At 43.6% G+C, this 25,850-nt stretch overlaps 4 protein-coding genes across 7 annotated transcripts in view; 2 read left to right on the plus strand and 2 right to left on the minus strand.

Annotated features, from left to right (window-relative positions):
• Window positions 1-1,202: 1,202 nt before the first annotated feature.
• Window positions 1,203-11,929, plus strand: LOC118125367 (AP-4 complex accessory subunit RUSC2). Of its 4 annotated transcripts, XM_035183842.2 has the most exons (11): window positions 1,203-1,326; window positions 1,409-1,466; window positions 4,910-6,314; window positions 6,607-6,871; window positions 6,994-8,004; window positions 9,240-9,316; window positions 9,463-9,637; window positions 9,749-9,854; window positions 9,955-10,001; window positions 10,198-10,879; window positions 11,014-11,929. In XM_035183842.2, exons 3-11 carry the CDS (start codon window positions 4,965-4,967, stop codon window positions 11,123-11,125), a joined length of 3,825 nt encoding a protein of 1,274 aa, XP_035039733.2. In that variant the 5' UTR covers window positions 1,203-1,326; window positions 1,409-1,466; window positions 4,910-4,964; the 3' UTR covers window positions 11,126-11,929. The 4 variants fall into 4 exon arrangements, with proteins under 4 accessions (XP_035039733.2, XP_035039735.2, XP_035039732.2 ...); XM_035183844.2 differs by lacking the exon at window positions 1,409-1,466 and having other exon boundaries at window positions 1,206-1,326; XM_035183841.2 differs by having other exon boundaries at window positions 1,210-1,466.
• A 119-nt stretch (window positions 11,930-12,048) lies between these two features.
• fam166b (family with sequence similarity 166 member B) lies at window positions 12,049-15,734 on the minus strand. The gene is made up of 6 exons (XM_035183846.1): window positions 15,526-15,734; window positions 14,589-14,794; window positions 13,820-13,974; window positions 13,327-13,444; window positions 12,609-12,818; window positions 12,049-12,475 (listed from the first exon to the last, which is right to left on the minus strand). The coding sequence occupies exons 1-6, from the start codon at window positions 15,588-15,590 to the stop codon at window positions 12,381-12,383; spliced, it is 849 nt and encodes a 282-aa protein (XP_035039737.1). The 5' UTR covers window positions 15,591-15,734; the 3' UTR covers window positions 12,049-12,380.
• A 1,043-nt stretch (window positions 15,735-16,777) lies between these two features.
• Window positions 16,778-20,656, plus strand: si:dkey-106l3.7. The gene is made up of 6 exons (XM_035141571.1): window positions 16,778-17,559; window positions 19,031-19,183; window positions 19,357-19,519; window positions 19,644-19,726; window positions 19,884-19,981; window positions 20,269-20,656. Exons 1-6 carry the CDS (start codon window positions 16,942-16,944, stop codon window positions 20,375-20,377), a joined length of 1,224 nt encoding a protein of 407 aa, XP_034997462.1. The 5' UTR covers window positions 16,778-16,941; the 3' UTR covers window positions 20,378-20,656.
• Window positions 20,657-21,085: 429 nt separating this feature from the next.
• rnf208 (ring finger protein 208) overlaps window positions 21,086-25,850 on the minus strand; it is an 8,543-nt gene continuing 3,778 nt past the window's right edge. The window contains exon 2 of the mRNA XM_035141573.2: window positions 21,086-23,220. Within this exon, the coding sequence (XP_034997464.1) occupies window positions 21,448-22,227 (780 nt within the window). The 5' untranslated portion in view covers window positions 22,228-23,220 and the 3' untranslated portion in view covers window positions 21,086-21,447. The remainder of the gene's footprint in view (window positions 23,221-25,850) is intronic.

Consider the following 25,850-nt stretch of genomic DNA (forward strand, 5'->3'; position numbering starts at 1 on the left):
ATAGACAGGTTGTTCACATCTGCAACATGATTTTAATACAAAATATAAATATTCATGCAATGTTTGAGTTTATTGGTTCATGTTGGTATTTATTTGTACATATTGTAAGAAATATAAATATGCAAATATACTATACAAATACATATATATGCATCTTAAGAGTTTTCTTTGCCCCAAACTTTGTTTGTCTTTAACTATGAAAAAAAATCTAATAAAATAATTATTAATAGTTATTTTTATCCTTTTAGTGCGATGAAATAACTTGGGAATAAAGTATTGGTTAATAATAAAACACCAAGAATGATGAAATCAAATCAACATATTTAATATTGCATTTTGGAGATGGTGACAGGAATAGCTGACCGTTCATTTTTACCACTGGGGGGCGCACTGAGCCCGGTTCACTGAGCTGAATAATGCATCAGCCCATTGTAATGTTATAGCACTGAGCTTTACACTGTATTAATATTCATATATGAACTAATATTGAATCAATACTTTACACTGTATTCATTTATAAACTGATATTGAATCAACAAATTAAAAAGGTGAAAGTGAAATTAATTAATTTTCATCAGTTATAAAGGAGGAAATATGAAGAGTAAAAGTGTTATAGTGGTAGAATGAAGTTGTTTTTGATTTAAACTTATGTTTCTTTAATCACACTAATGTGGCTTTATGCCTCATTTATGCATTTTTTAATTGCCACCAAATAAATAAATACAATTCATTGATTTATTCATTTTAAATTGCGAATATTAAACTAGTCTTATTGCAAATATTAAGAAACTGAGGAATACTGCCAGATAATGAACAGTAACATGACCAGAATGTTATATTGTTAGAATTAATCATTATGTTTTTGTTTTTAAGCTGTATTTGTTTTTGCCTCTAAAAGACAAACAAACAACAATAAATAAATACAATTAATTCATGAATTCATTTTCAATTTTTTTAAATGGTGTATATGTTTTATATTTGTTATTCTTAGGCTGTTGGTTATATTTTACTCTTTATATTCATCTATTTTATACAAAACATGAATATATGGTGTTTACAGCCTTTTTTCTCTTGCCTGGTGTTTTGGATGCTCTGATTGGCAGAGACGTCTCTCTCTCGCTCTCTTCTCATTGGCTAAAGCCGCGATGACGCGTTACCTCCATCAGCCGGCGTGGGTATCGGGACCGCAGCTTCTCCCCGGACCTCAGAGTCAGAACCGGCTCCACAGTGCAGCTCCGCGGTGTGACACTCACTAAGTACCGGGTCAACACATCTGGTTCTACAGCTGGAAGCATCTGCTCTTTGTCGCTTATTCTGACGTCAAAGGTTCGTCGAGCTCGCGCATGTTTATTTTTATTTTTATTATAAATGTTTGGTTGCGTAATTTTGGACCGAACCGCACCTGCAGGTCAGAGTCAGCAGAGTGGAGCGGAGGGATATCACCTCAGACTGAGCACTGCTCCCAGGTACGTGTTTATCTGAGAGGATGAGGAGGAGGGTGTGTGTGTTGTTGATGATGATGATGATGATGATGCTACTTTTGTCATGAATTGCTCCTTCTGTATTGTGTGCAAACTTGTCCTACTTTAGCCACTTTTAACATTTTATTTGAAAATCATTCTCTTCATGAAATCCAAAACACACACACACACACACACACACACACACACACACACACACACACAGTTTGCCCAGCTATCCTTATTAGCTATTTGTTCCATTCATTGTGGGCAGCCTGACCAAAACCTCATCCCTAACCTATCCCTGACCAATACAGGCCTAACCTCAACTAGGACCAATACAGGCCTAACCTCAACTAGGACCAATACAGGCCTAACCTCAACCAGGACCAATACAGGCCTAAATTCAACCAGGACCAATACAGGCCTAACCAGGACCAATACAGGCCTAACCTCAACCAGGACCAATACAGGCCTAACCAGGACCAATACAGGCCGAACCTTAACCAGGACCAGGATCCATACATGCTAAACTTTAACCAGGACCAATTCATGCCTAATCAGGCCCTATACATGCCTAACCTTAACCTTAACCATAATTATGACTAATTCATGCCTAACCCTAACCTAACCACAATTCACATCTTACCACCTTAACCAGGACCTCAGAAATGGCCCTATTAGCACTGGGCCTTGGTCCCCATCAGGTCTCCACCCTGACAAGCTCAAAAAGGTCCCAACGAGGTAACAAAAATGAGGAAATGAAATCACACACACACACACACACACTGTCACTTAGTTGTGAGTGAAAGTTGAGCTGTAGTGACGTATCAGCAGCATCACGGTCGGAGTCTGTCACGACAACAAGAGCAGAGACTCAGACACTCAGAAAGTCAGACGCCTCTTCACAGACCCACAGTCTCCTCCTTCAAGACGACTGAGTCGACCTGACAGACATTTCCAGTGAAGTAGTTCCCTTCATCACAACCATCTCAGTGCGCTCCAGTATCCAGACGACAGAGTTCTGTGCCATGGATTTTAATGCTGCAAGTTTAGGGGACTTCCTGCAGCGATGAAACACGCAGGAGTCGTATCCGCTTTGCAGTGAAATTGTTAGTCCTCTGCAGACGACTCGTCAGTCACAGTGTCCTAGTTTCCTGTGGAGCTGAACTGTTGAACTGTGACAATACGCAGAGAACGGATGGATCCAGATTCAATCATATCATCATAACACATTACAGGAGGCACTAATTACATGTTAACATATTGATTTTATTATGATGATCATGAGAAAAACACATTTTTAAAATTCTTTCCACATACATGTCAGGAGCAGTGTTGGATTCAGAGTGAGGCTCGAGGACAAGACACCAACTTTGTGATTAGGGGCCAGTGAAAAGGGAAGAATGGACACACACACACACACACACACACATACACACACACACACACACACACACACACACACACACACACACACACACACACACACACAGAGAGAGAAAGAGAGACACAAATCCTCAAAAGTGCCTCAGTTTTCAGATCACAAGAACACAACCGTGGTTTTCTTTACATCATTTTGATAGATCCCCTTCATGAAATGGCAGGTCTGAGCAAAAACATTTTACACAGCAAAAAGAATTGGATCAAAGTATTGATCTTTATGCTTTACAGTGCAGAATAAAACCCCTCTGGTGATGGAGGGATGCACTAATAATCTGCCCTGCACCTCAAAGCAACATGAATATCATTATATGTATTTAAAATAAAACTAGAGACAAATGTTTGGGATTTTCAGCTTAAGAGAATTAAATTAAATTAAATTAAATTCAAGAATGAATCTGTCTGTTCTGTGGTTTTTGTGTTAACATTGCACCGTAAACACTGATTAACCCGATTTATCATGGCTGGTGCGCATGATTAGAGGGTTCTGTAAATGTGCGTTACTGCCTGTGAGCATGTTATTGACGTGTTGACTCTTTGTTGCCATGGTAAGGCTGTTGTTATTGTAGCGGCGTGACGATAAAGAGGATTACAATCCTCATGGTCGTCTGTGCCAGATGTTTAGATTGTTTACACATCATGTGGCTGCAGACAGTAGCACAGCGGTTTAACAGCCCTGAACTGACGCCTGTGACACAAATGAAGGTTAAATTCCATCTAAAATATTTCATCTCAAACATGATTTTCCATCTACTTTAAATTCGTAACACAGCGTCAGGGTTATGTATTACCATTGAAGGCAGGTATCAAAAGAGTGGTAATTGTATCCTAGCAACAATAATAATATTTAATGACTTGAATGATCTCTATTCACTTTGCTTTCTTCTTCTCTAAGATTAAGTGTCATCAAATATTTCACATCCAGTTTCCTGATGTTTTCTAATCACCTCTTTACTTGGAAATTATCTTTTTGTTGCATTTCATGAAGAGATGACGTTTACTATGATGTTTCTAAGCGTGGTGCGTCTCCAATCAGGAGCAGTATGTGTGACTACGACTCTTGGCTTTAACTAAACTCATGTGGAAAAGTATTTACTCTCAGCAGAGCCAGCGGAGCATCTCTGCAGTGCAGCTGCCCTAGTTACAGAGCAGCTGAGTAAGAGGGAGAGACGCTGGTTGGCTCAGGCAGCGAGAGGAGGAGTTAGTAAATGGTTGACTGAATCGTGGAGGTTTGGCTGTGTTGGGGGCTGAGGGCCAGATGCAGAAAACACAGTTTTACTGGGGGACCAGTGAAGTGAAGTGATGGAGCAGACTCTGACAGCTGGAGTCTTCAGGTGTTCTCTAGATATTTATCTTTTTTCTGCTCTGTCTGCAGCTCCTACGCCAGAATTAAACACACATTTTTCTTCACTAACCACTTAAATAAAATAATTGGATCCCTGAGGCGCTGAGCTTGTTTCAGCTCTGCAGCTAGAAAAGCCACTGGATTATTTTTGACACCTACAGAAGCCGTGTTCACTCATGAATGTGTGTTTGTGATGAGACCTGAATTACAAAGATCACTGAGGCCAGAAAACCCAGCAGCCGACTCACAGGGAGATACAAACAAACACTTCATATGCAGCAAACACCAAAAACAAGTAAATGATTTATACAAATAACATTTACATGCAGCATGTCACCATTGTCAGGACAAAATTCAAAATGTTGAAATTTTAGGAAATCAAATTGGAAATAATGTCACCTCCTCCCTCATAGAATCCCTCAGTTCAACTTTATCATTGCATGAAGAATTCTGCACTGCTGATAATGTCTGATGAGCCTCAGGAAGTGTATTAAAGATCCATTAAATGTTTGAATTATATCCATTTTTAATTCTCATTATGTTCTCATGGATTTTTTATCAGATTTCGACAACCAGCCTGTGCTTGATCTGAATGTGCAGCATGTCTCTATTTTCTACTCGTCTATTTTTACTACACTTACAAGTGATTGTGTTCTTGCAGGATTTAATTTTAGGAACATGGAGCCAGTTTCCTTGGTCCAACCTCATCCAGCGTTATGATTGGAGCATCCAGTCTCTCAGGCGACACCCTGATAGCGTGCCACTTCCCTGTGGTCCAGCTTCCCACATGGCAACTTCCTGTCCAGGACTTGTGCAGCTCGGCCAAGAGGTCCGGCCGTCTGTGCGCCGTAGGCCTGACCCGAGCTGTGTCGCTCCCAGAGCAAGACTCGCTCAACCGAGAACAAGGCTTCGTCGGGGGCAGGAGACCTTTCTCCAGCAGCTACAGCAGACTCAATGAGGACCGAGCGGAGGAGGAGGGGGGGGCCAGCGACAGCAGCGGGAGATACGACTCCACCTCGTCACCAGAGGAGACGAGCTCCTACCTGAAGAAGGAAAGCTCTGAGACGAGAGGCAGTGTGAGTTTGTCACCAGAGGAGACGAGCTCCTACCTGAAGAAGGAAAGCTCTGAGGTGAGAGGCAGTGTGAGGTCGCACAACTCATTCCTTCCCTGCACACAGCTCGATGAGGATGAGGAAGATGAGGATAGCGATGGAGATAATCTGCACAGATACCACGAGGACTCCTCTTTTCTATTGCATGGAAATTCTAATTGGCCACTGAGTAATGGTGCCAGACATTACGCCGTGCCCCTTGGAGACATGGAGGGTGAATGGGGCAAGGAAGGGACCGTGCTGGGAATTGAGAGCAACCAAGAGTGGCTGTCTAACCAGCCCAACCCCCTGGACTCTCATGTGAACAGATCTGGTGTCACGAGGATGGCCTGTGGAGAGCAGGACTCCGACAGACACAAATGTTCCCCGGAGGTGATGTGTAACACAGAGTATGTCAGCGACTCTTCCTGCAACAGTTCAGATGGCGTCTTGGTTAACTTCTGCACGATGTACAACCGGAGCAACAACCCCGCCACACCTCGTGACCTCAGCAGTCCTGCACTTCCCCCATCTCAGTCGCATGAGGGATCTGTGTTCCTCAACCTCCATCCTGTCCCCCAGACTCGGACCGAGGACCTCCAACAAGCTGACATGAGGAGTAACTCTCCCCCAAAAGACGAGGTCGACTTGACGCCCTCTGCTTCCCGCTGGTCACCTCAGGGCCTCGACTCTAACTGTAACCTGTTCTCCCTGGAGCCGCTGCCCCCGGGTCTCTCCTCTCTGGAGGTATCAGACCTGACTGCCTGTCTACAAAGCCAGAGCACACTGGCCATTGGGACCAATCAGAAGTACTACAAGCTTGTGACCTGCGACCTCTCCTCCCAGTCGCCCAGCCCGGCCTGGTCCAGCGTCAACAGCTGCCCAGAGGGTCCGAGCAGAAGCAGCCCCCTCCCTCCCTCTGAGCACCTCTTCATCCATTATGTGAAAGAAGGACCGCACACAGAAGAGAAGAAGGTAATTAATACACTTCTGATCGTACGTGTGCAGTAGAGTGGATACATCTGCCAAGCAACAGTCCCCTTATAACACCACATTTAAATCCACTAGATACAGATTTCCCCTAAAGAGAAACAATGAGTGATTATTAATATTTTGCAGCCTAGGTTATCATAGATCTGTACAGCATTAGTAAATGAATAAAGCTTTTAGTTATACCTGACAGTATAATCCTTTATAAAGGCTTAAAAGTGGACTGTTGATTTGCTTCTATAAATTAAAGCAGTTCTACTTTTTCTCTTCCTTTCAGGACAAAGTTGATCAACAAAAAGAAAACATGTTCTCCTCCCACTTCCAGACGGATGATTACCAGGCTGCCTCCACCTCCACTGACAAAGGATTCTGCAGGAGGAAACATACAGACAGCATCCAGGACCTCTGCCGCACGCCCTGTTCACTGTGCCCCAGCCCGTGTAGCCCACGTAGCAGGAAAGGCGAAAACACAAGTGGTGCGTCCATACAGCCATCTGGGATTCTGAACCGGGAGCACTGTTATACTGACGCTGCTGAGGAGGGTAAGGGAAGGGGGGGGAACACAAAGCACATACCCATGCAAAGATATCAGAAATAGATGAAGCAGTTTTTGTTCAGTGTAAAATCTTTTTCTCTTTCTCTTATCCTCTCTACCTCCTCCTAGGCGCGTGTTCATTGGAAAACGCACTGGTGCGCTACAGTAAAGCCCAGAGGCCGACCTCGCTGCCCATTCAGCCCTTCGTTCTGAGTCCCGCGGACAAACAGCAGACTCAGGCGCAGCACCTGGGCTGTCTCCTGGAGCAGTACATCAACCAAAAGAGCAGCAGGTCCAGCAGCTCCGAGCCCGGCCGCAAGGGCAAGGGCAAAAGTAGTCGGTGCTTTTCTAATCTTCAGCCATCGCCCGCGAGCAGTCGCCGCCCCATCTTCCTGGAAGCCCCGTCAAGCTCTGATACCTGCTCCACCTGCACGCCGAGCCCGGAGTGCTTCGGCCGCAGACACACGTGGAGCCAGGCCAGCAGAAGCCAAGGACGTGTCAGTCCGTGCACATCAAAAAGCAGCCTGGGTCCATCTCACACCAGCCCAAAGCCCAGGTCGAGTCAGGAGCTGGATAAAACAAGCCCCTGCTCAGGCACAACTCAGACAAACAGTTGTTTAAATCTGACCTCGGCTCCAAATCAGTCGAGCCGAGTTAAAATTCCCACCTGCGAGGACCTGATCGAGCTCACCCCTGAGCAGAGCTACGTCGACCATCAGCCCCAGAACAACACCTCCTACCATTCAATATTCTCTCATACACCCCCCATTTTAGCCCTAACCACTGATACGCGTCACCCAAACCTTCAGGTCTCCTCATCCACCCCCACATTCTCACAAACAGAAAAGAAACTGCCACATCGCAGAGCTACACCTTCAGCCGACTCCGGCTTTTTCCACGGGAGCTTCACAGCTGCCCTCTCCTCGGTCACTCCTCTCTCCTCTTTGAGTTCTCTGCTCTCCTCTGCTGCGTCTGGCCTCCATCCACAGCAAATGCAGGACTCTGCCGGGCACAGTGGGAGACAGAGTCAGAGTCAGCACAGTGAATCTCTGATCCTGAGCGACAGGCCGCCAACAGAGTTCTGCCTCTCGCCTGAAACATCGTATGAGTCCCTGTCTATCAGCCATCTTCAGAGGAGAGGTGAGGGTCAACTCATGAATGACACACTAGCGTATGACACACATAAGAATCTGAATGGGGTAAAAAGTGACTCGGTTGCAGGAACGACTCAAGGATTCCACCGTAATTGGATTGGCTATTCAGTGATGAGCCGCTGAGAACAGCAATAAAATCTCACTGTGCTGCAGCAGTGCCTTCAATACCCTGAAGGGGCTTTCTTTCAAACATGACCTATTTTTAACTCTCCCTGCTCGGGATTGGCTGAGCCTCCTGCTCTGCAGCCTATGTGAGTGAGGCTGCAAGAGAGCGAGAGGGAGAATGATGCGGTAGAAACGGTGCTAATGATTTATTACGCACCTAATCATTTTGTTTCAGTGCTGCCATATGGAATCTTGGTGCCAATGTAATTACATAAGCGTGAACCCTGAGATGGGGGATTGTCCGTGGAGGTATCTGCAGCAGCGGTGGAGAGGTAGTGTGGTGCAGCACTGCAGGCAGCGTCAACATGCATAAAGAATTCACCATGACATTTGCAGAGGCTAGCCATGAGATGAAGAAAGGCAGACTGTGAGGGAGGCAATTCAATCAGGGTCACTGCTGAAATGGAAAACTGACTCCATTATCTTCTGCTCTCGTTCACATTTGCATTCCAGCAATAGGTTAAATACTGAAAGCGCTCTCTCTCTTTCATCTTTCCACTGACCTAGTTCATAAGGAAAATCTTTAAAAAATTCATTTAATTTATTAAGGAGTCTTTCAAGTAAAAAATAAATCTGATGACACTGTTAAGATAGATATAAAATCGCTGCACTAAAATTAATATTGTGGAAGATTCTTGAAACAAGTTGATTTGCACTGGAAACAGGTTAACAGCTTATTCTAGAATAATAAGACTTTCAGCCCTCGCTCCCCTTATGAAACCACATTTAAATCATTTAGATCCTGATTTTTATTTGGATCCGCACCACATTGCACTCTCCTAAACAGACAAGTATATTTAACATCAGAATGATTATCTCAGCCTCCTGATCCTGATCAGCACCAGAGTTTAACAGGTTCTTCTTGCAATGATGTACGGAAATCTCGGAAATCGGTTGAGTAGTTTTTGTGTTATCCTGCCAACGAACATAGAACCAACCCACAAAAAAACATAACCTCCTTGGCGGGGGTAATTACATCGCTAGACTTTTAGAATGCATGAAGCATCAGTTATAATTTCAACCTGTCAAAACCTCTTTGTCGTCTATTGTCTGTAGGTTTGCTCAGATCTGTGAGCAGAGCGGTGGATTTGATCATGGCTCATTTTGGCAGCAGCAGAGACCCAGAAGAAAAGGTATGAACCGGCAGAGCTGAGCCCCTCGAGCGATGTGACTCAATGGAGGAGCGCCAAACTGCCATTACTTACATTATAGGATTGGAGTCAAATAACCTGAGTCAGCAGGAGATGTGCTGTATCATATTTATATCTCTCTGGCACAGATGCGTCTGGGGAACAGCTCTTGGAGTCCCACCATTGCAGGTCTGGTCCTGGAGCATCTGTGTCCGACGATCCAGAATATTTTAGAGGACGGGCTCAGGGATCACAAACTGGATCTCATCATCGGGCAGCGCCGAAACCACTCCTGGACGCTGGTGGACATCTCTACAAGAATAGGTATTTGTGAGTAGTTAAAGCATAATGAAGTGAATGTGATTCAAAGCGACTGTCATGAATGTAACAGCCCTTGTTGTGGGCTCTTTGATGAACTCTCTTTGATGTTGACAGGTCCATCCACCAGAGTCCTCCACAGCCTGGTGTCCAAAATCAAACAATGTCCCCAGCTCTCCAGCCACTGTATGAGAATGAGGGCCTTCATAATGGGTTTGCTTAAGTAAGGACCATCTGGGACTTAGTGATGCTAAATGATGCTAATAAAAATTACTGTAGATGAAAACCTTTATATCTTTTGATTTTGATTTGCTCTTTTTCAGCTTAAGGGCTTTGGAATTCTGGCTCAGTCACTTTCAGAGTCAAAAAAGTGAGTGAACCAACTTTAATGTTTGTTTTTCAAACTGGCAGCGTCACTTGTAACATTGTGACCATGTTAGCATGCTGTGTTTAGCATTTTGCTGAAGTACACACCTCCGTTAGCATCCCTTTAGACCCTTAAATAATTATAAATAAGAGTTTTGACTTATTGAGACAAATTATTGTGTATGTTCTGAACTCCACAGATTTAATAACAACAAACTACCATTCTTGGGGGTTCCTGTCAATGTCACTGGGCCAGTGTCAGCCCTTGTTTCAGGAACTGCTGCTTCTGCTGCAGCCGCTCTCCGTGTTGCCCTTTGACCTCAACCTGCTCCTGGAGCCCCGACTGTTGTGTAACAGACAGCTGTGTCCCGAGGAGCAGGGGGTCTCCCCACCTCAGCCGTGCTCAGCCCTCCTAGCGACCAACTGGCCACTTCTGCAAGCCGACAGAAAGGTGGACAGCAGCTACATCAGTCAGCAAACCAAGATGTCACAACACATAGGTGTGCATCACCAAGAGTCACCCAGTCGTCTCAATTCAAGCTCCATCAAGCTGCAATGTGGAGGGACGCAGGCCAACAGGAGCCCATGGTTAGCTCCTATTCCAGAGTGGTGCCAGAAAGAGCCTGACCTTGTGGATGGTGTGGTTGAAGGGGAGGACTGCAGCCAGAATTATGCAGATACTTGGTCTCAGATAAGTATGGACAGTAAGCAAGAAGAGAAGAGGAGAGATAAAGACAATGGGACCCTGAATGCATCAGCTTGTGTCCAGGTGGAGAGCCCCTGTCAGGGGGGGCTGCGCTGGGCCAAACTGTTTGGAGCGGCCGATTCTTCCAGCAGAGCAGAGACAGTTTCTCAGAGTCCCATCGGAGCACAAACCAGAAGGTGAGAACCATGTTCAATCAAAACAAGCACAGACTCTGTTCTTTGATTTTTAAACTACTTTAATCAGTTTTTCTTTCTTAGATCGATGAAAGTTTGACAATGTTCTCATGACGTTTCTGTGTGATTGATTTCAGACGACCATCACAGTGGCTTCATTTGGACAGATCGCAGCTTGGACTGTTGGCTCAATCCATAAAGTCAATGAAGATAGTAGCAGCACAGATAAACAAAACCAAGGACTACTGAAAACTACGCCCCCTATGGGTGAAGGCCTATTTACTGTAGTAACAAAAGTTTCAACCTCCTGATGAATGAGAGCCAAAGCCTCAGTTTGCACCTGCCCTGTGGAGGAACTGTAAGTAGTCACTTCTGTTACTCTAATCTGTTTTCCTTGAGGGCAAAAATCAATCATAAAATGTGAATATTGACCCAAAGTAGACTGTTAAACATTCATGTGGTACAAAATCATAAATTTCTCATATTACACTGTCAGTCTCTATCCTTCCTCTTATTGATCGTCTGAAAAAAAGAAAGAAAGCAATACACTGTTAAAGTGGCAAATGTGCCACACGCCAACCTCTTGTAGTGTCAGTGATTTTTATCGACTTGTTTTTTTTAGCAAATTCCAAGCATGGATTTACTTTAGGTGCATGAGTTGAAAAACATGCAGTCGGCTGCTATAGGTGCTTCTGTGTTTCTTTTGTTATTCTCTTGTAAATGTTTTTATAGCCGTAGAATGAGCTTCTGGAAACATTTCTGGCACTAGAATTTCAAATGTGTGCAATAGTTTGTTATAATGAGTATGTTCATGTGAGGTTTGTTCAGTTACACAACTGGCAGCCATCGTCCGGCTGTTTCAGGTACTTAGATGTGTGTAAGCTATATTTTGATAGACTGATAGTTGGATAAGAAGTAAGAAAAATATGTTCCCTGCATTGAGTAATGTGAAGTCTGTGATATTATACCACAGTATTTTCTCCTCAGCCTCTGAATGCTTCCTCTAATGCCCAGTGACAATCAAACTCTGTTAATAAAGAACTAATATATTTACCTGTCTTCTTCTTGTATGCAGTTTATCTGTGTTTGAATGTATTAGTGTGTCATACATGTTTTCATGTGAATGCAGGGCCGTTGCAACAGGGTAGGCAAAGCAAGGAATTGCCTGGGGCCCCCTGAGCTTGGAGGTGGCCCCCTCAGGAAGGCTGATTCATGGTAACAACCACTTTCTGAGAAACCCCTTAAATTCTTGCAATTGCACCATGATCAGAACCTCCCTAACAAGACCCCGTGCCACTAGCTTTCTGCCAAACACATCCACATTTTAGAGGATGAGAATGTGTATCATGTATAATGTGTTACTTGGTTTGGTTTGATGTAGGACCCCACAGGTCCCTTTTGCCTGGGGCCCCTGAGATGCTCTTGTGTAAATGTGAAGACCCTGATAAATTAGTAGATTTCCATCATGCCGGTTATGATCATTAGATTGAAGTGTACAACAGTTTTAGGACTTTTCTCGAAGGAGCCTCTCGATGCGGAACCTTTCCAGCGCTTCCCGGGAAATCTGACCAAAGGTGTGTCCGAACATGAACTTGTTTCCTGTGGGATGATTTATCATTAGACGTAATTGATGCTTTTCTCTCACTGAGTGATTGATTTAAATCATATTTCATAATTTATGTCAACACAAGGCTTTTGTGGTGTTAAATGTGTCTGTCGCTCTGATACAGACCTGGGATGTGTCCCGTGAATGATGGCACTGCACCGCTTTTTGATTGGTAGATGGTTGGCATGGGAGGTGTTGTACTGTCCCTCCTCAGGATCTCCTGGGACGTGGGGTCACTCCGCTGCTGCTTTCCAAACTTGATCAGTGCCTCGTTGGTGATGATGGGGTAACCTTTACCCATCAGGAAACGGGACTTTGGCACGTGCCCCGTAAAACCTAAAGAAAAACATTACTCATTAACTCATAGGTATATTTTATTAATTCTTTGGTATTTTTATGCCAGGGTATACATTGAAAGGAAATTTAGTTTTGCTTTTACAGCCTGCACAGTTTAAAAATCTATCAGCTAACAACCTGGATATTTTTCTGGCTTTGATGGACATGTTGACTGCTATTGTTAATTAATTAGCCATAAAGGTTTTGCAAGTCGATAGCATTTTCAGACTATGCCAAGCGACATGCAAAGCTGATTGAGATATTTCTTAAGGGGTTGGTGGAGACCAAAACAGAGCTAAAATGATATTTAAATATTGAAAATGTGACCACAAATGAATACGAATGTTGCTCCGTGTGGATGTTTCAATAAGCAATAATGATTTTTGTCATTGAAAATTTGAATATATGTCAAAGGAATGATTTAACTGATTTAAGGCCTGTTACAGCTGAAGCATGCAGTAAGAATCATGCATATTTCATGCTTACCAACTCAAACTCTGTCTTGTACCTGAAATAAAGTGCTTGTGCTGGTTATCATCGTCCATTAAATACGGTGAAATGGTGACGGGGGTGAAGGACGGCTTGAAGGAGACCATCTTGTTGGCTGTCAGGGAGCGTTTTGGTCTCTGGGTCGAATGATGATGGAGAATAATTAAAACATGCATGAATTCTATGAGGCTGTTTACAAAATGTAACATAATTGTTATGGATGCGAGATTCTGTATGATACTATATAATGAATACAAACACTCTAATAAGAATAACATTGGCAACTTATATAGATGAGGTGTGGTTATGCTGCTAAATATAAAAAAATCAAGAAATAAAATGGGGGAATCTGTCCGTGGTTGTTGTCGAGGCCTCCTGTTCTGTTTGTGTTTAGTCTGATTACATCGCAGTGAGTATCAGCAGAGCTCCACCATGGATAATTAAACCAGAGTGAACCTACTCTGAGGTGCAGTGGTCATGTATGTGTAAGACAGAGGTGAGAGAGGGGTTACTTCAAACTGTCGGTTGGTGGAGGTGAAAACAAGCGGCAGCTCTGTTGATCGCTGCAGGTTCCTCGCTTCTCTTTCCTGGTGAAACTCAGCCTGAGCTTTAAAGCAGATGTCAGAGAAGCTGCGGGAAAAGTAGTTCTGACTCCTTGGGATGAAACCTGAAACGGCACCAAGCAACATTAAAGGGTTGTTTTCACCTTAATCTGAAACAACACAATAAGGCTATCCACATGGCTTATCAGGAAGAGTGATAGAATGTAAATAGCAAATATAAATAGATAATAAATAACTACCAAAAAAACTTTATCCTTAACAACACCACTGCAAACACTAACTTGGTCTTATTACAAACAGTCACACGCTGCACGTTAAGTTCATCATATCTCTGTGAGCTTCAGCCTGTGACCCCTTCATGCAGCTGTCTGTTGTGTGTGTGTGTGTGTGTGTGTGTGTGTGTGTGTGTGTGTGTGTGTGTGTGTGTGTGTGTGTGTGTGTGTATTATAACCTGATTTTCAACACTTCTGCACTCGCCTGGTTGTGTGCACTTCATAATTTAGCAGCTGCAAACAGATTATTTCTACTCATGTTGCCTAATTGACATTATTTATACCTGACACCTGCAGTAATAATAATAGTAATAGTAATAATAACTAAGTAATAAAGAGTTAAAGTGAATTATAAAACCTTGTTTGTCTCCAGTATAAAATGATTTTTCCACGAGGTGTTCGGTTACTTTGCTGACTCCCAGTGTGAGTGAGTGTGTGACACCTACCTGTGTATCCAGGTATCACCTTCTTCAGGTTACCGTCGGGGATGCTTCTCAGTGTCAGAGCAGCTGTGTCGGTGGAAGGAGAGTGACCCGTGTGGAGGACCAGGCGACTGGAGTGTTTCACATCAGGACTGCTCAGCAGCTCGGCCGTGTGCTGGCTGTAAGTCTTCCCCATGCTAAACTTCAGCTGTGGGCAATACCCTGAATACCTGGGAAATAAAGAAGCATCTGTAGTAAAGGTGTCGCAGGTTTTCAAATTTTAAGGTTTTTTAACGTAAAGTATACTGTAGGTTATATTTTTAATACACAATTGATCAATTGGTTTATTTGTTAGAATTATTGAAAAACTAATTTCCACCAGACTTGGGGGGCCTGAGCAAAATGATTCAGGATTTACTATGTTTTATGACAAATAATTTTGGTAATTAATTACCAGTCAACTTTGAATAAATAAATTATTATAATTGTGATAACTGACTGTATTACGTTTTTATATTATCTCCTCATAATGTAATAAATAACCAATATTGAATCAATAATATATCATCAAAACTATCATTGAATCAATGTTTAAATCTAACAATGATTTATCATCAGGTTTTCACCTTGATATAATAGTATTTCGACAATTAAGAATAGATGAACTAAAGAAATGTTTTGTTTGAGTTCAACTTGAATTCAACTGATGATTTAACATTATATCATCATTTAATCAATACAAATTCAGTTTTATTTAACATTGTGTGTCTTTTGATTCATTTAGAGCTTCAAAAATGTAATTTAATTAATTAATGCCCCCCTTAAATGAGAAACATAGCCTATAGAAAGCTAAACCCCCAAACAAATGTAATGTAGCACAATTAGCAGCGAGCCTACATGTGATCTCTTTTAATCCTCAGAATATTTTACAGCGTTATCGTATCTGCAGATGTGAACTCACCCCGGAATATAATGTGGATCAGGTGTCAGCAGAGCTTTGCTGAGTTTGGGGGCGTACGTCTCCATGTTGCTCCTTCTGAAGGCTGCAGGCTGAGGACTGAGGACTGAGGTCGGGGGCCTCCTGCCTGTGGAGTGTGTTGGTTGCTACAGAGAATCAAACAAAGACGCACAGTGGCTCACAGCTCAGTGTCGACAAACTGAAACCGAAAACTTCCCGGACAACAATGATGCCCAACAATAAGTCATCAGTGGAGCTTTGCTGCTCTCAGCTGGTCTGTGGCCTGAACGCAGTTTCAGTTATCGTAACCTACTGACTGACTATACAATCATTTACTTCAGCCAACCAGTGGCTCAGCCTTACAGATATTGTTTTATATATTTTATAATACTTATTTATCTTCCATGTTGTAGAATTTCCATACAACCAGATATGATGTGCAGTTGTGATCACAGATTCATTAACAGGAAAAAGGAGTGTTCCCTATGTTTACATGATTTGATGAGAAACAAATTCTCAGGTATCTGTAGGAGTATATGGAGAACTGCAGTATTTTCCACTTGAGTAACCTCTCTGTCAACATTCATTACCACATCAGTGAACATAAATGTCACCAGACCGTTGCAGTGACTCAGTATTAACCTGCCTTTGTTTTGTCTTTCCAGGATTGTGAATGAGTTGGTTTGTTTTTATCAGACAAGCTGCTCTGTCTCTCCTCGCCTGGGGAATGGAGATCATATCAATAGATGTGACAGGAGTCCATTCCAACACACACATTCCTGCAGTCTCAGGCCAATCTCAGTTTGCTGTAATGACGAAACAGACGTGTTATCTGCTCTAGCTCATTGTTACACACTCCTTTCACACACATACCATTGTACTGTATATCCACAAAGGAATTTGAACGGATGTCACTCACACTAGGACGTGTGGCTCATAAGATGTGTTTGTTTCTGTTTTGCCTTGTTGGTGATATTTAAAAACAGCCCACAGACTTGTTGTTGTGTCTTTAATATCAACCAGCATTCCTCTGTAATTACTCCCTTTGCTGCAGGACTGTCAGGGTGAACACAGGTTAAATCTGTGCACCCAGGTCCTAACTTGCTCTTGTTGTTTTTTGGGGGGGTTTCTTACAGATGCTCGGACAAATAAATCATGTGAAACGCTGCTGCGGGTGAGTCACAGCACGTCTCCTATATTCAGTGACAGGAAGGAGCAGGTGTGGACATGCAGCACGGCTCTGTGACAGGACGGATGATGGGCAGAGGCGTGGTGTAGCAAAGGAGGTGGATCTCTGGGAATGTCTTGAATGCTACATCACCACCTCACTTCAGCTAATTACGGCGTGGGTGAGCGCGTCTCTTTCTTGTTCCTGCTGCAGTTCAGCGGCTCAGGTGTGAGGGACAGAAACCTTCAGGGATGAATCTCTACAGGAGCTTTGGAAACCTCATGGAGGCTTGGGTGAATGAAGGAGGCACGTACCCAGGCTCTCCTACACCGCCCTCTGACACTGGACCAAACTTCCGCTCAGAATCGGTGGACTCTGGAGTGGAGACGGCCAGCACGGACACATCCTTTCCTGCTTTGTCCTCCCCCACCTCCCCCATCTCAGCAGATAATGCAGAGATAGATGCATTCATACCAGAAGCCACGGGACTCACTCCGACCTCCACTTCACTGTCTCCTGTGCTGTCCTCTCCTCTGACTTCCCCCTTCTCCTCTTCGTCCCCGAGCCTCTGTCCCAGCAAATCTCCGGACGGCTCCCGTGCCTTGCAGCTGAAAGTGGAGCAAGCGCTGCAGAGGACTGACTCCAAACATCAGAAGGACAACTCAGAGCTCCTCACAGTGGAGGAGGTGCTCAGGAGACAGCCTCGAGCATCTTCCCTGGCCAAACGCCACTCAGCAGGATTCGTGAGAGGTCAAAGGTCAGAGAGCTTTGGGCCAAGGAAGACACTCAACCAATCAGCGTCCCTCCGACAGACGTCAGAGACGTGCAGACGGCCGATTTCTTTGAGATGGGACAAGCCGAAATCAGAGGTGAGATGTCACAAACCAAACTGTGTTGTCATTTTTGGAAAAGCAGGAGACAAATCTACGCTGCGTCTTATTCCCGTCAATGAAAAGGGTTGTTCTCATTTGCTCCTGCTTTCACAACGACACGAGTTTCACCCAAACATGTTCGGTCCTGCACAGCAGCACTGGCTTATGAATGTTAAAGGAAAGCATGAAAGAGAGTCAAACAAGTTTAACAAAGATTCTATTTCTCACCTAGTTACAGGGTTTCAACACACGAGTTGAAAGACAGGTGTGTCACTACTTTAGCAGGATCTCTTTAATGCTCGCAACGTGACATGAGTCCGTCTGTGGTGTGAGGGATCGTAAACCAGTCTGCCCAGCTGACTCTATGCCCACAGGCATGAGAGGAATGGATGTGGGGGAAGTGGAGCAGTCTGTGAGGTTCATTTGATATACCTGCGACATGTTGTTAACAAGGCACCGGGAAAAAAAGTTTGGATTCAAGATTGGATTTTGATTTACGATGACTGACACCTTGGCTCCTCTTCATATTAGTCATTCGAGTATCATCGTTAAACTATGGTTGTGTTTATTTCCTTGTATGAGGATCAGGGTTAGAGGTAAAATATAAAACTGTACCAACCAGCTGTAATTACTCAATTATATACATATATATTCCTATAATTATATTTAATTACACTTCCATTGTTCACCTCATGCATGCAAGCATTAATAAAAAATGGGACACATCTGGATATTCTGACAGAACAGGTTGAGATCATCATTGTTGTTTACAAAGTTCATTTAAAGGTAAACGAGAGAATGAATTAAAAAAAGTAAAACAAAGTCTAAAATATTATAATCACTTTATTTACATTATAAAAACCTATAAAAAAACATCTTTGAAAAAAATTAATAAAGGGGTTAGGGTTAAAAAAAAGTGAAGCGAACTTTGTCTTTTTAGTTTGGTCCATGTCTCGTCCTCTCACATGGAGGAGACAGGGTTTGTGACTTATACAGCAGCCAGCCAAAATGGGGAGATCAAGATGATTTGGCTTCACTTCTGGCTGAGCTGTCGTGTCGTCCATCTTTATTTATACTGTATGTAGTCGATGCCTGGACATGAGAGTGCTTTGATCTAAATGCTAAATCAACATGCTAACATGTGCACAATGAATGTTTAACACGTTGGCAAAGTGGGTTACCACAGAGGCTGATGCTGTATAAACACAAAGCATTGGACAAAACTTAGATTTGACCTGGTGATGGTTCTGTATGAGACGTGCAGGAAACACAAAAGTTATCATAAATGTGTGAAATTTGTCAAATGGTTGTTTCACCTAAACTACAAATATTAACCTCATGGTGGCGCCATAGGAAAACAAAGTCATCAACCTTCGTCTTCTGATAACCACAACGGTTTGCCCACAAAAGGAGAGGTCATCAATATAAATATATATCATAACACTTTCTTGCTCAATGCTCTGTGCAGGAGCTCGGAGAGGAGGACATGTCGGGCCCGAGTCCTGGGCTGTGCTACCTGGAGCAGGTTTGCCAAATGCTGGAGAACATCGCCAGACAGCAGATTCAGAATCGAGCATTACGGATGGAGGTGGACGCCCTGCGGGAACAGAAAGACGTGCAGGTGAAGACTTTTGTGTATGGCATCTTTGCAAGACAATTAAGAAGCTGTCACAGTCATCACACGGTGCTGGGTTCATGAACATGACACAGACTTGTCGAGCTGGGGGAGGACGAGTTGTCTTCTTGCCGCTGGAGGGTTGAAATGAATTAAACCATGAAGACATTGTCTTTCAGGCTCCTGACAGCTGTCACACTGACTGTGAAGCCGCTGAGGAGGATGGACATGTAGAAAACGAAGAACACAGTTCCAGTGAAGCCCAGCAGGTTAAGAGGAACCTTTATGGACATTTTCGACAGAGATCTTCTTCAGAAACAATGCTTACAACGCTGCATTTAAGTAAGTCATGTCCTACTTGATATTTTTTGTATATTCAAGATATTTCTAGAAATGGACACCTTGTCTTAAGAGAGGAGAGAATAATGCTGTGTAATATTTTTGTGCATGTGTGTGTTTGGTGCAGGACAGATAAGGTCAGACTGCAGGGGGCAGCATCTGAGCACAGATGTCCTGCAGGAGAGGATAGAGGAAGAGCATCTACAGGAGGTAACATACACTCTAATGCAAAATATAACATTTTATCTCTGTAATAAATACAATCAATCAAACAGCAAAATAATATAGATATTATTTTACACTGACTTTTGTAAGAAATATGTTATTTTTACAAATGCTTGACAAATATTTCAATATGTCTTTTCAGGAGTCTACAAAAAAGGAGAGGAATAAAACTGACAAGAACTGGAGGACCAAATTTTCATCTTTCAGAAGAGAGGAGCCTTTTCTGAGAGACACGAAGGGGTAAAATATTAATTAAGCATTTATAACCTCCTCTGAGGAAGCAGTGTTATTCATCTCATGTGATGCACGATGCTCTGAGGAAGCGTATGTGCTGCTCAAACATGGCAGAGGCCCACAGTGATGGCAGAGGCCCACAGTGGATGCTGAGCCGCTGGTGGGAGTTCATTTTCAGTCCGTGGATTTGTTCCTCTTGAACAGTTTGTCCTTTCTTCATGAAACACAGCTCCCCCCATGTTTTCCTCAATGCCTTGCCTCAGCTATGTCTGATGAATTTTTTATCTCCACAGCCAGCAGATGCAGTCATCTGAGAAAAACTCGGCCCGAAGACGGCTCAGTCAGTTGTTCAGGAGGAGGAAGCCTTTGCCTGTATTTGACGAACCACAGAGTCAGCCATGATGTTTGGACCTGTTGGTTCAGGTTCTGCAGTGGAATGAGCTTGTCGGAGCACGACCACTGATTTCTCCTACTTCCTGTTCGGCCCATGTGATGTAGCAATCTGCCATATTAATTTATTGCCCACCATGTATCTACGCTGTATACCTGCCTTCATTTTCTATACTGAAAAAGTGCAACTCAGAACAAAATAAATGTATATTTTTTCAGTCATGTACATAAAATGTTAATAATCCATTAATTATAAATTTCAATGTATAATAAATGTTATTTTTGTTTGAATAACTTCTTTATTTGCGTCCTCGTCGGGAGTTGCTGGTAAATTATTTGATCAATAATTGTTTCAGGTTTGGAGAAAATTTAGGGAGAAATTAAAAGATGTTTAGCTGCTTTTGTCTGCAGGTAAACATGTGGGTTTATAATATGTAAATAACCCCTTCACATTAACATAAAACAATGAAAATGTTAATTTGTGAAGCATTAAAACCAATTCAGAAAATACTTTTTGTAAATTGTATATAAATGGATTGTGTTTTAATGCATTTCAATGAGTTTTCACAAAACCCTGGAAACCCCATAAACTGTGGACAGTATCCATTAGAAAATATATATGTCACAAAATACTTCTAATAATAAATTAGAGAAAGAAAAGGCTGTAATCCTCAGCTGTAATCACTCGTTTGACGTATAACAAGTCCAGGCCACACAGCGTTTCCTTTTATCATTATTTAATCTTTATTCACCGAGGTTGGGGGGGGATAGACCTCCCCTGGCATTCCCATGTAAAGAGATGTCAATGACAAACACGTCCAACCAAACAAGAGAGGGCGAATAGGATTCCAGTCCATACATAAAATACATGTATTTACTATTTATCGAACCACCAGCATCCATTAGTCCCACATAGCATCCATCTGTGCTATTAAATATATAGAGATAACATCTGTGGAGGGATTTATTTACTGTATGTGTGTGTGAGGGGGAAGGAATTGGCAGAAAGGGTCGAGCTTATAGACGATAAGAGTGGTGTTGGGGGGCCAACGTCGAGTCATACCTGCAGTGCCCCCCCTTGCCTACATGATACCGCAGGAGGACAAGGGGTTGGCTATCTGGCAGGTGCAGGCTGACTGGCAGTATTGGCGCACAGTCTGGTAGCAGCTGCGGTCGGCGTCCCCACCCCACTGCACGGGCCCGTTGGGGTCAGAGGGCAAGCGGCTCAGGATGCTGGTGTTGATGGCCAGAGCAGCCAGGCCATAGTCAGTGAAAAGCACCGTCTCGCGCCGGCACGTGGGGCATGAGATGAACTTGTACTTGGGACAGGACTCGTAGAGGATCTGCAGGCACTCCTCGCACACCGAGTGCAGGCAGGAGAGGATGCGCGGACGCTTGCCGGTGAAGTTGTAGGTGTGGCCGCAGGTGGGGCAGTCCAGGGGCTCGCACGGCATGACGGGTCCCGAGCAGGTGGACGAGGAGGAAGTGGAAGAGGAGGTGGAGGAGGAGCGTAGCACGTACTGGTTGACTATGACGTCCTCCATCTTGTACTGGAACTGGTGGTAGCAGATTTCGTTGGCACTGGTTTTGCGCTGCGCCAGGAAGCTCTGCTCCCTGCGCGTCACGGGGGCCGGGGTGGACACCATTGGCCTGGGAGACACTGTTATGTCCAGGGTCAGGTCGCTGCAGGCCTGGTTGACGATTATCTCGCCCTCGCCTCCGCCGTCCCACGCCACTCTGGGGGGCGGGGCATAGCGTGGCTGCGTGACGGGCACGGGGCACTCTCTGGGGAACTTCTCCGACTGGATGATCTTGACGGTGTCCATAGGGATGGTGACGGGCGGACGCCTGAGGCAGGACATTCACACGTTGCGTGGAGGTGGTCGTGAGAGAGAGATCAGCGCTTGATGCCCCTGCCTGGTTCTGCACAGGGGGAAACGGATTGGGCTCCTTGTCTGAAGTCAGCCATTTGAGGGGACATGGGGACGGATGGTTGCCTCCATGTTTTCCCTCAGAGACCCCCCCTGGTTTACGCCCCTGTCAGCCTGAGTCTTTATGAGGGGAAGACAGATAGTGGAGCTCCGCCAGAGCAGCACAACCTGCAGCTCTCACACTGTCACAGCTTATATGTGGATGATTTAACAGTCCGGCTTACAGAACCGAACCAGTGTTGGCGACTTAAAGATAGTTTCTTGTGCTGTCTCTGACGTCTAGTTACAGAAACAAATATTCACACACATGGACAGTTAGAACTTCAGCACAAAGATATGTTCTTACTCGGTGAACATCAATAAATAATCTCATATGCACACAGATGCTCATATATACATACAGTACAGGGTGGTGGGTTTCTGCGTTCACAGAGGGGGGAGGGAGTGAGGGGTTGAATACAGGCAGTTCAGAAAAGTCCAAGAAGTCTGTGGTCTCTAACTAGATCCTGTGGCCTGCCAAGGGAAACTCTCGCCTTTACATGTGTCTCACTTAAAACACTCGCTGAACTTCCTTGTGTTTGGCTGCGAGTCTGTTTCTCTGAAAATGAGAACAACCTCTTTCTCCTTGCTCTTGGTCCAGTTGGGTCAGGTGACCCTGTGCGACCCCTCCCGGTGGCTCGTTGATAAGAGGGAGGGAGGTCTTCTCTTGGGAGGTTTCCTATAGTGCTCCAGAGAGCTGTTGGAATGAGCTCCAAGACTCCTGAATTCCTCAAAGGTGGGAGTGAAGGGTGTTTCTTCTTTCTGGTTTTCAAACAGTCCTCCCACCCGAGCAGCAGAAGTGGTAACGGTCAGAAAGGTGCCTCTGTGCTTGTCTCCCTTTTTCAGTGAGTCCGACTTGATAACTGATTCCTTTGGTCAATCCACCTGTGAAAACAGGAAAAAAAGGAAGATATAGTTAATATCAAATACAAATTTCTGCCCTTATAAACACATTTGTTATCCTTCCATCATCTATACTGTTGGGAGGGTCATGGGGGTGATGGAGCCAATCCCAGCAGACATCAGACAAGAGGCGGTCGCTAACGTATCGCAGGGCCAACGTACACTCGTTCATACTCATTCACACAGACACAGACAATTGAGAGTCTTCTAATCTCCTGACCATAATCTGGATGTGTTTGGACTGTGGGATGAAGCCCAGTTGGAGAAAACCCATGCAGACACAAAGAGAACATGTAAACTCCACACAGAACGTCCTTTTGGCAAACCGGGATTGGAACTGCGTGGTGACAGTGTTGGCCACTGTACCAACATTTTCTAGTTTTGCTGAATTTCAATGGCATTTAACATGGAACACAAATGATATACAAACATGGAGGACTTGCTAAACTTAGTAACGACAGAATACAGGCTTTGAGATGTTAGTTTTCTATAATGAAAATATTTTTAGTCACGCTTGGTCAGTAGGTTCTGGGTCAAGGGGGCAGCAAATGTTTTGTCAAAAATATTATTTCTAATCTTTACCATTTTCCTTGACACAGTGGTGGAAACAAATTTTACTTTTCTTTCCTATAACACAAATAAAAGGTGTGGTCATATGAAGCATATGTTGAGACCATAGACTGTTAATATGGACGACATAACAGCTCCCCAAAGGTGAAGCCAAGGTGTCTCACCCCCTAGTGGCTGGCTGCAGTATATGTCATAAACCCTATCTCCTCCATGTTAGTGGATAGGGCATGGACCAAACTAAAAAGTCAAAGTATAGGCTAAAATTATTATAATGTTTTTTGTCCTTTACGGTAGTTCTTATCACACTGATGTATATTTAAAAAAATACATGTATTGCTTGGGTCTGTGTCAATCATACTCAACCTGCAGCGTCCTCCCTTCCCACTGCTGCACTTCTGAAAGGAGGGTTAATATTAATTTTCTCCGTAGTTCTGTCATTCTGTTGATGATATGATGTGCTTGGTTTGGAAATCATCTTTTCCTGAGCACGAGCAAGACACTAATATTGTAAAAATCAAGCCTTAATGTAGGATTTAAGCTGATTAAGACTAAATTGACAAACAACCGGAGGCTAACGTCCACCACACACTGTATTTTCAGAGCAGGTGATTGTGACACACGTTGCGGCCCTGCTCTCGTCACGGCTGCTGCTTCCTGACAACACTCAATCACCTCGCAAGTTGCGTCAGTTCCTCTCTGGCCTGAGTGGGAACAGGTTTTTAATTTTGCGTGCAGGGCCTGTGTCAAACTGTGTGTGGGTTTATGAGAGAGGACGAGTTTTTAGCATGACCAAAACAATAGCTGCCAAACAACACAAGAGGGAGGATGACACATCTCTCATTCAGCGCACGGTTGTCATGAGCGATGATTCATTAGAGGGAGAAATAAAAGAACCGAGCAGAGGAGGTGACCTACATGGTGCGGAGATGGAGAGAGAAAGAAAGAGGGAGCGAGCGCAGCACTGGTCCAGGTTTCTATTTATGGTTTGTTTATCTACGCACCTCTCAGTGGTTTCCTGCCCTCAACCTGCAAGATTGAATGAGAGAGATGTAACAGTCCTGAGTGGTTTGGTCGATTATGTTCATGTGACGCACTGAGCACATATATGTGAAGCTGAGGCAGACGTTTGTTTGTCCCCTTTCTTCTTTCTGTGTGAATCTCTCGACGTGTTTCCACACTCAAACACACAGAGTCACCAAATGGGTTTCTGCATCCCTGCAGTGCTGCAACACTAAAAACAGCCTCCTTACTCTTTCTCATCCCGCTGCATGCACATTTTCACACACATTTGCAGAGGAATCAGCAACAAAGATAAATATTAAATAATTTTCACCCAGGTGCATCTCTTCTTGTTGCTGTCAGAGGATATTTACGCAAGACATTTTTGAGAAACCACCATCAAGAATGTTTTTATGATTCCCTAACAGGCCCAAGCTAGAACAGAAACTGGAAAATATCTTTAGAATCCATTTCACAGTTATGGATTTGGCTGTGAGACCAAATCTTTCCTGCATCACCAGAGAACAATCGAAGATGATTGTGAATTTGATATCACTACACAAATGCTGACTGATCTGGTGGGAACAAAACATCCTGAAATTAATAATCACTTGTTTGATATGTATAGCTAGAACAAATGTTAGAACATCTAAAGAAAATACTAAAATTGCTGATCACAGTGTCTCTTTGCCACAGTGTATCTAAACCTGTCCGATGTGTTGGTGTTTCATGCCTGAACAGGTTCTTAGTCTTATTTATTATTTCTATGATCAGATGTTTACAGATAAAAATAAAGTCATTGTTGTATTTAGAAAAGGTTTTGCTTGTGTTTGGATAATTCACAGTTTGATAGTTCTGGCTCCATCAAACTGTTTTGTATTTATACATTTTTGTATTCATCAACATAAGGCATTCAAAATATATCATTTAGTACTCATAATGATAAAATCAGCATCAAATGATTCAAAATGATGACCTAAAATATATTATATTAAATTGTTGAGGAATGTGTGAGTTTTTCCAAATTAATTCAAACTTTACAA

This window comes from Hippoglossus stenolepis, chromosome 18, assembly GCF_022539355.2.
Source record: "Hippoglossus stenolepis isolate QCI-W04-F060 chromosome 18, HSTE1.2, whole genome shotgun sequence".
Classification (NCBI taxonomy): domain Eukaryota; kingdom Metazoa; phylum Chordata; class Actinopteri; order Pleuronectiformes; family Pleuronectidae; genus Hippoglossus; species Hippoglossus stenolepis.

What these genes read in the sequence shown, in the direction of transcription:
- LOC118125367 (XM_035183842.2), top strand. Translation starts at nt 4,965, where the DNA reads ATGATTGGAGCATCCAGTCTCTCAGGCGACACCCTGATAGCGTGCCAC. An exon ending in GCAGAGACCCAGAAGAAAAG is followed by an intron (nt 9,317 to 9,462) that starts GTATGAACCGGC and finishes TCTCTGGCACAG; the next exon opens with ATGCGTCTGGGGAACAGCTC. An exon ending in GGACATCTCTACAAGAATAG is followed by an intron (nt 9,638 to 9,748) that starts GTATTTGTGAGT and finishes TGATGTTGACAG; the next exon opens with GTCCATCCACCAGAGTCCTC.
- fam166b (XM_035183846.1), bottom strand. Translation starts at nt 15,590, where the DNA reads ATGGAGACGTACGCCCCCAAACTCAGCAAAGCTCTGCTGACACCTGAT. An exon ending in GGTGATACCTGGATACACAG is followed by an intron (nt 13,975 to 14,588) that starts GTAGGTGTCACA and finishes GTGCCGTTTCAG; the next exon opens with GTTTCATCCCAAGGAGTCAG. An exon ending in CCACCAACCGACAGTTTGAA is followed by an intron (nt 13,445 to 13,819) that starts GTAACCCCTCTC and finishes CATTCGACCCAG; the next exon opens with AGACCAAAACGCTCCCTGAC.
- si:dkey-106l3.7 (XM_035141571.1), top strand. Translation starts at nt 16,942, where the DNA reads ATGAATCTCTACAGGAGCTTTGGAAACCTCATGGAGGCTTGGGTGAAT. An exon ending in GGGAACAGAAAGACGTGCAG is followed by an intron (nt 19,184 to 19,356) that starts GTGAAGACTTTT and finishes ATTGTCTTTCAG; the next exon opens with GCTCCTGACAGCTGTCACAC. An exon ending in TTTCTGAGAGACACGAAGGG is followed by an intron (nt 19,982 to 20,268) that starts GTAAAATATTAA and finishes TTATCTCCACAG; the next exon opens with CCAGCAGATGCAGTCATCTG.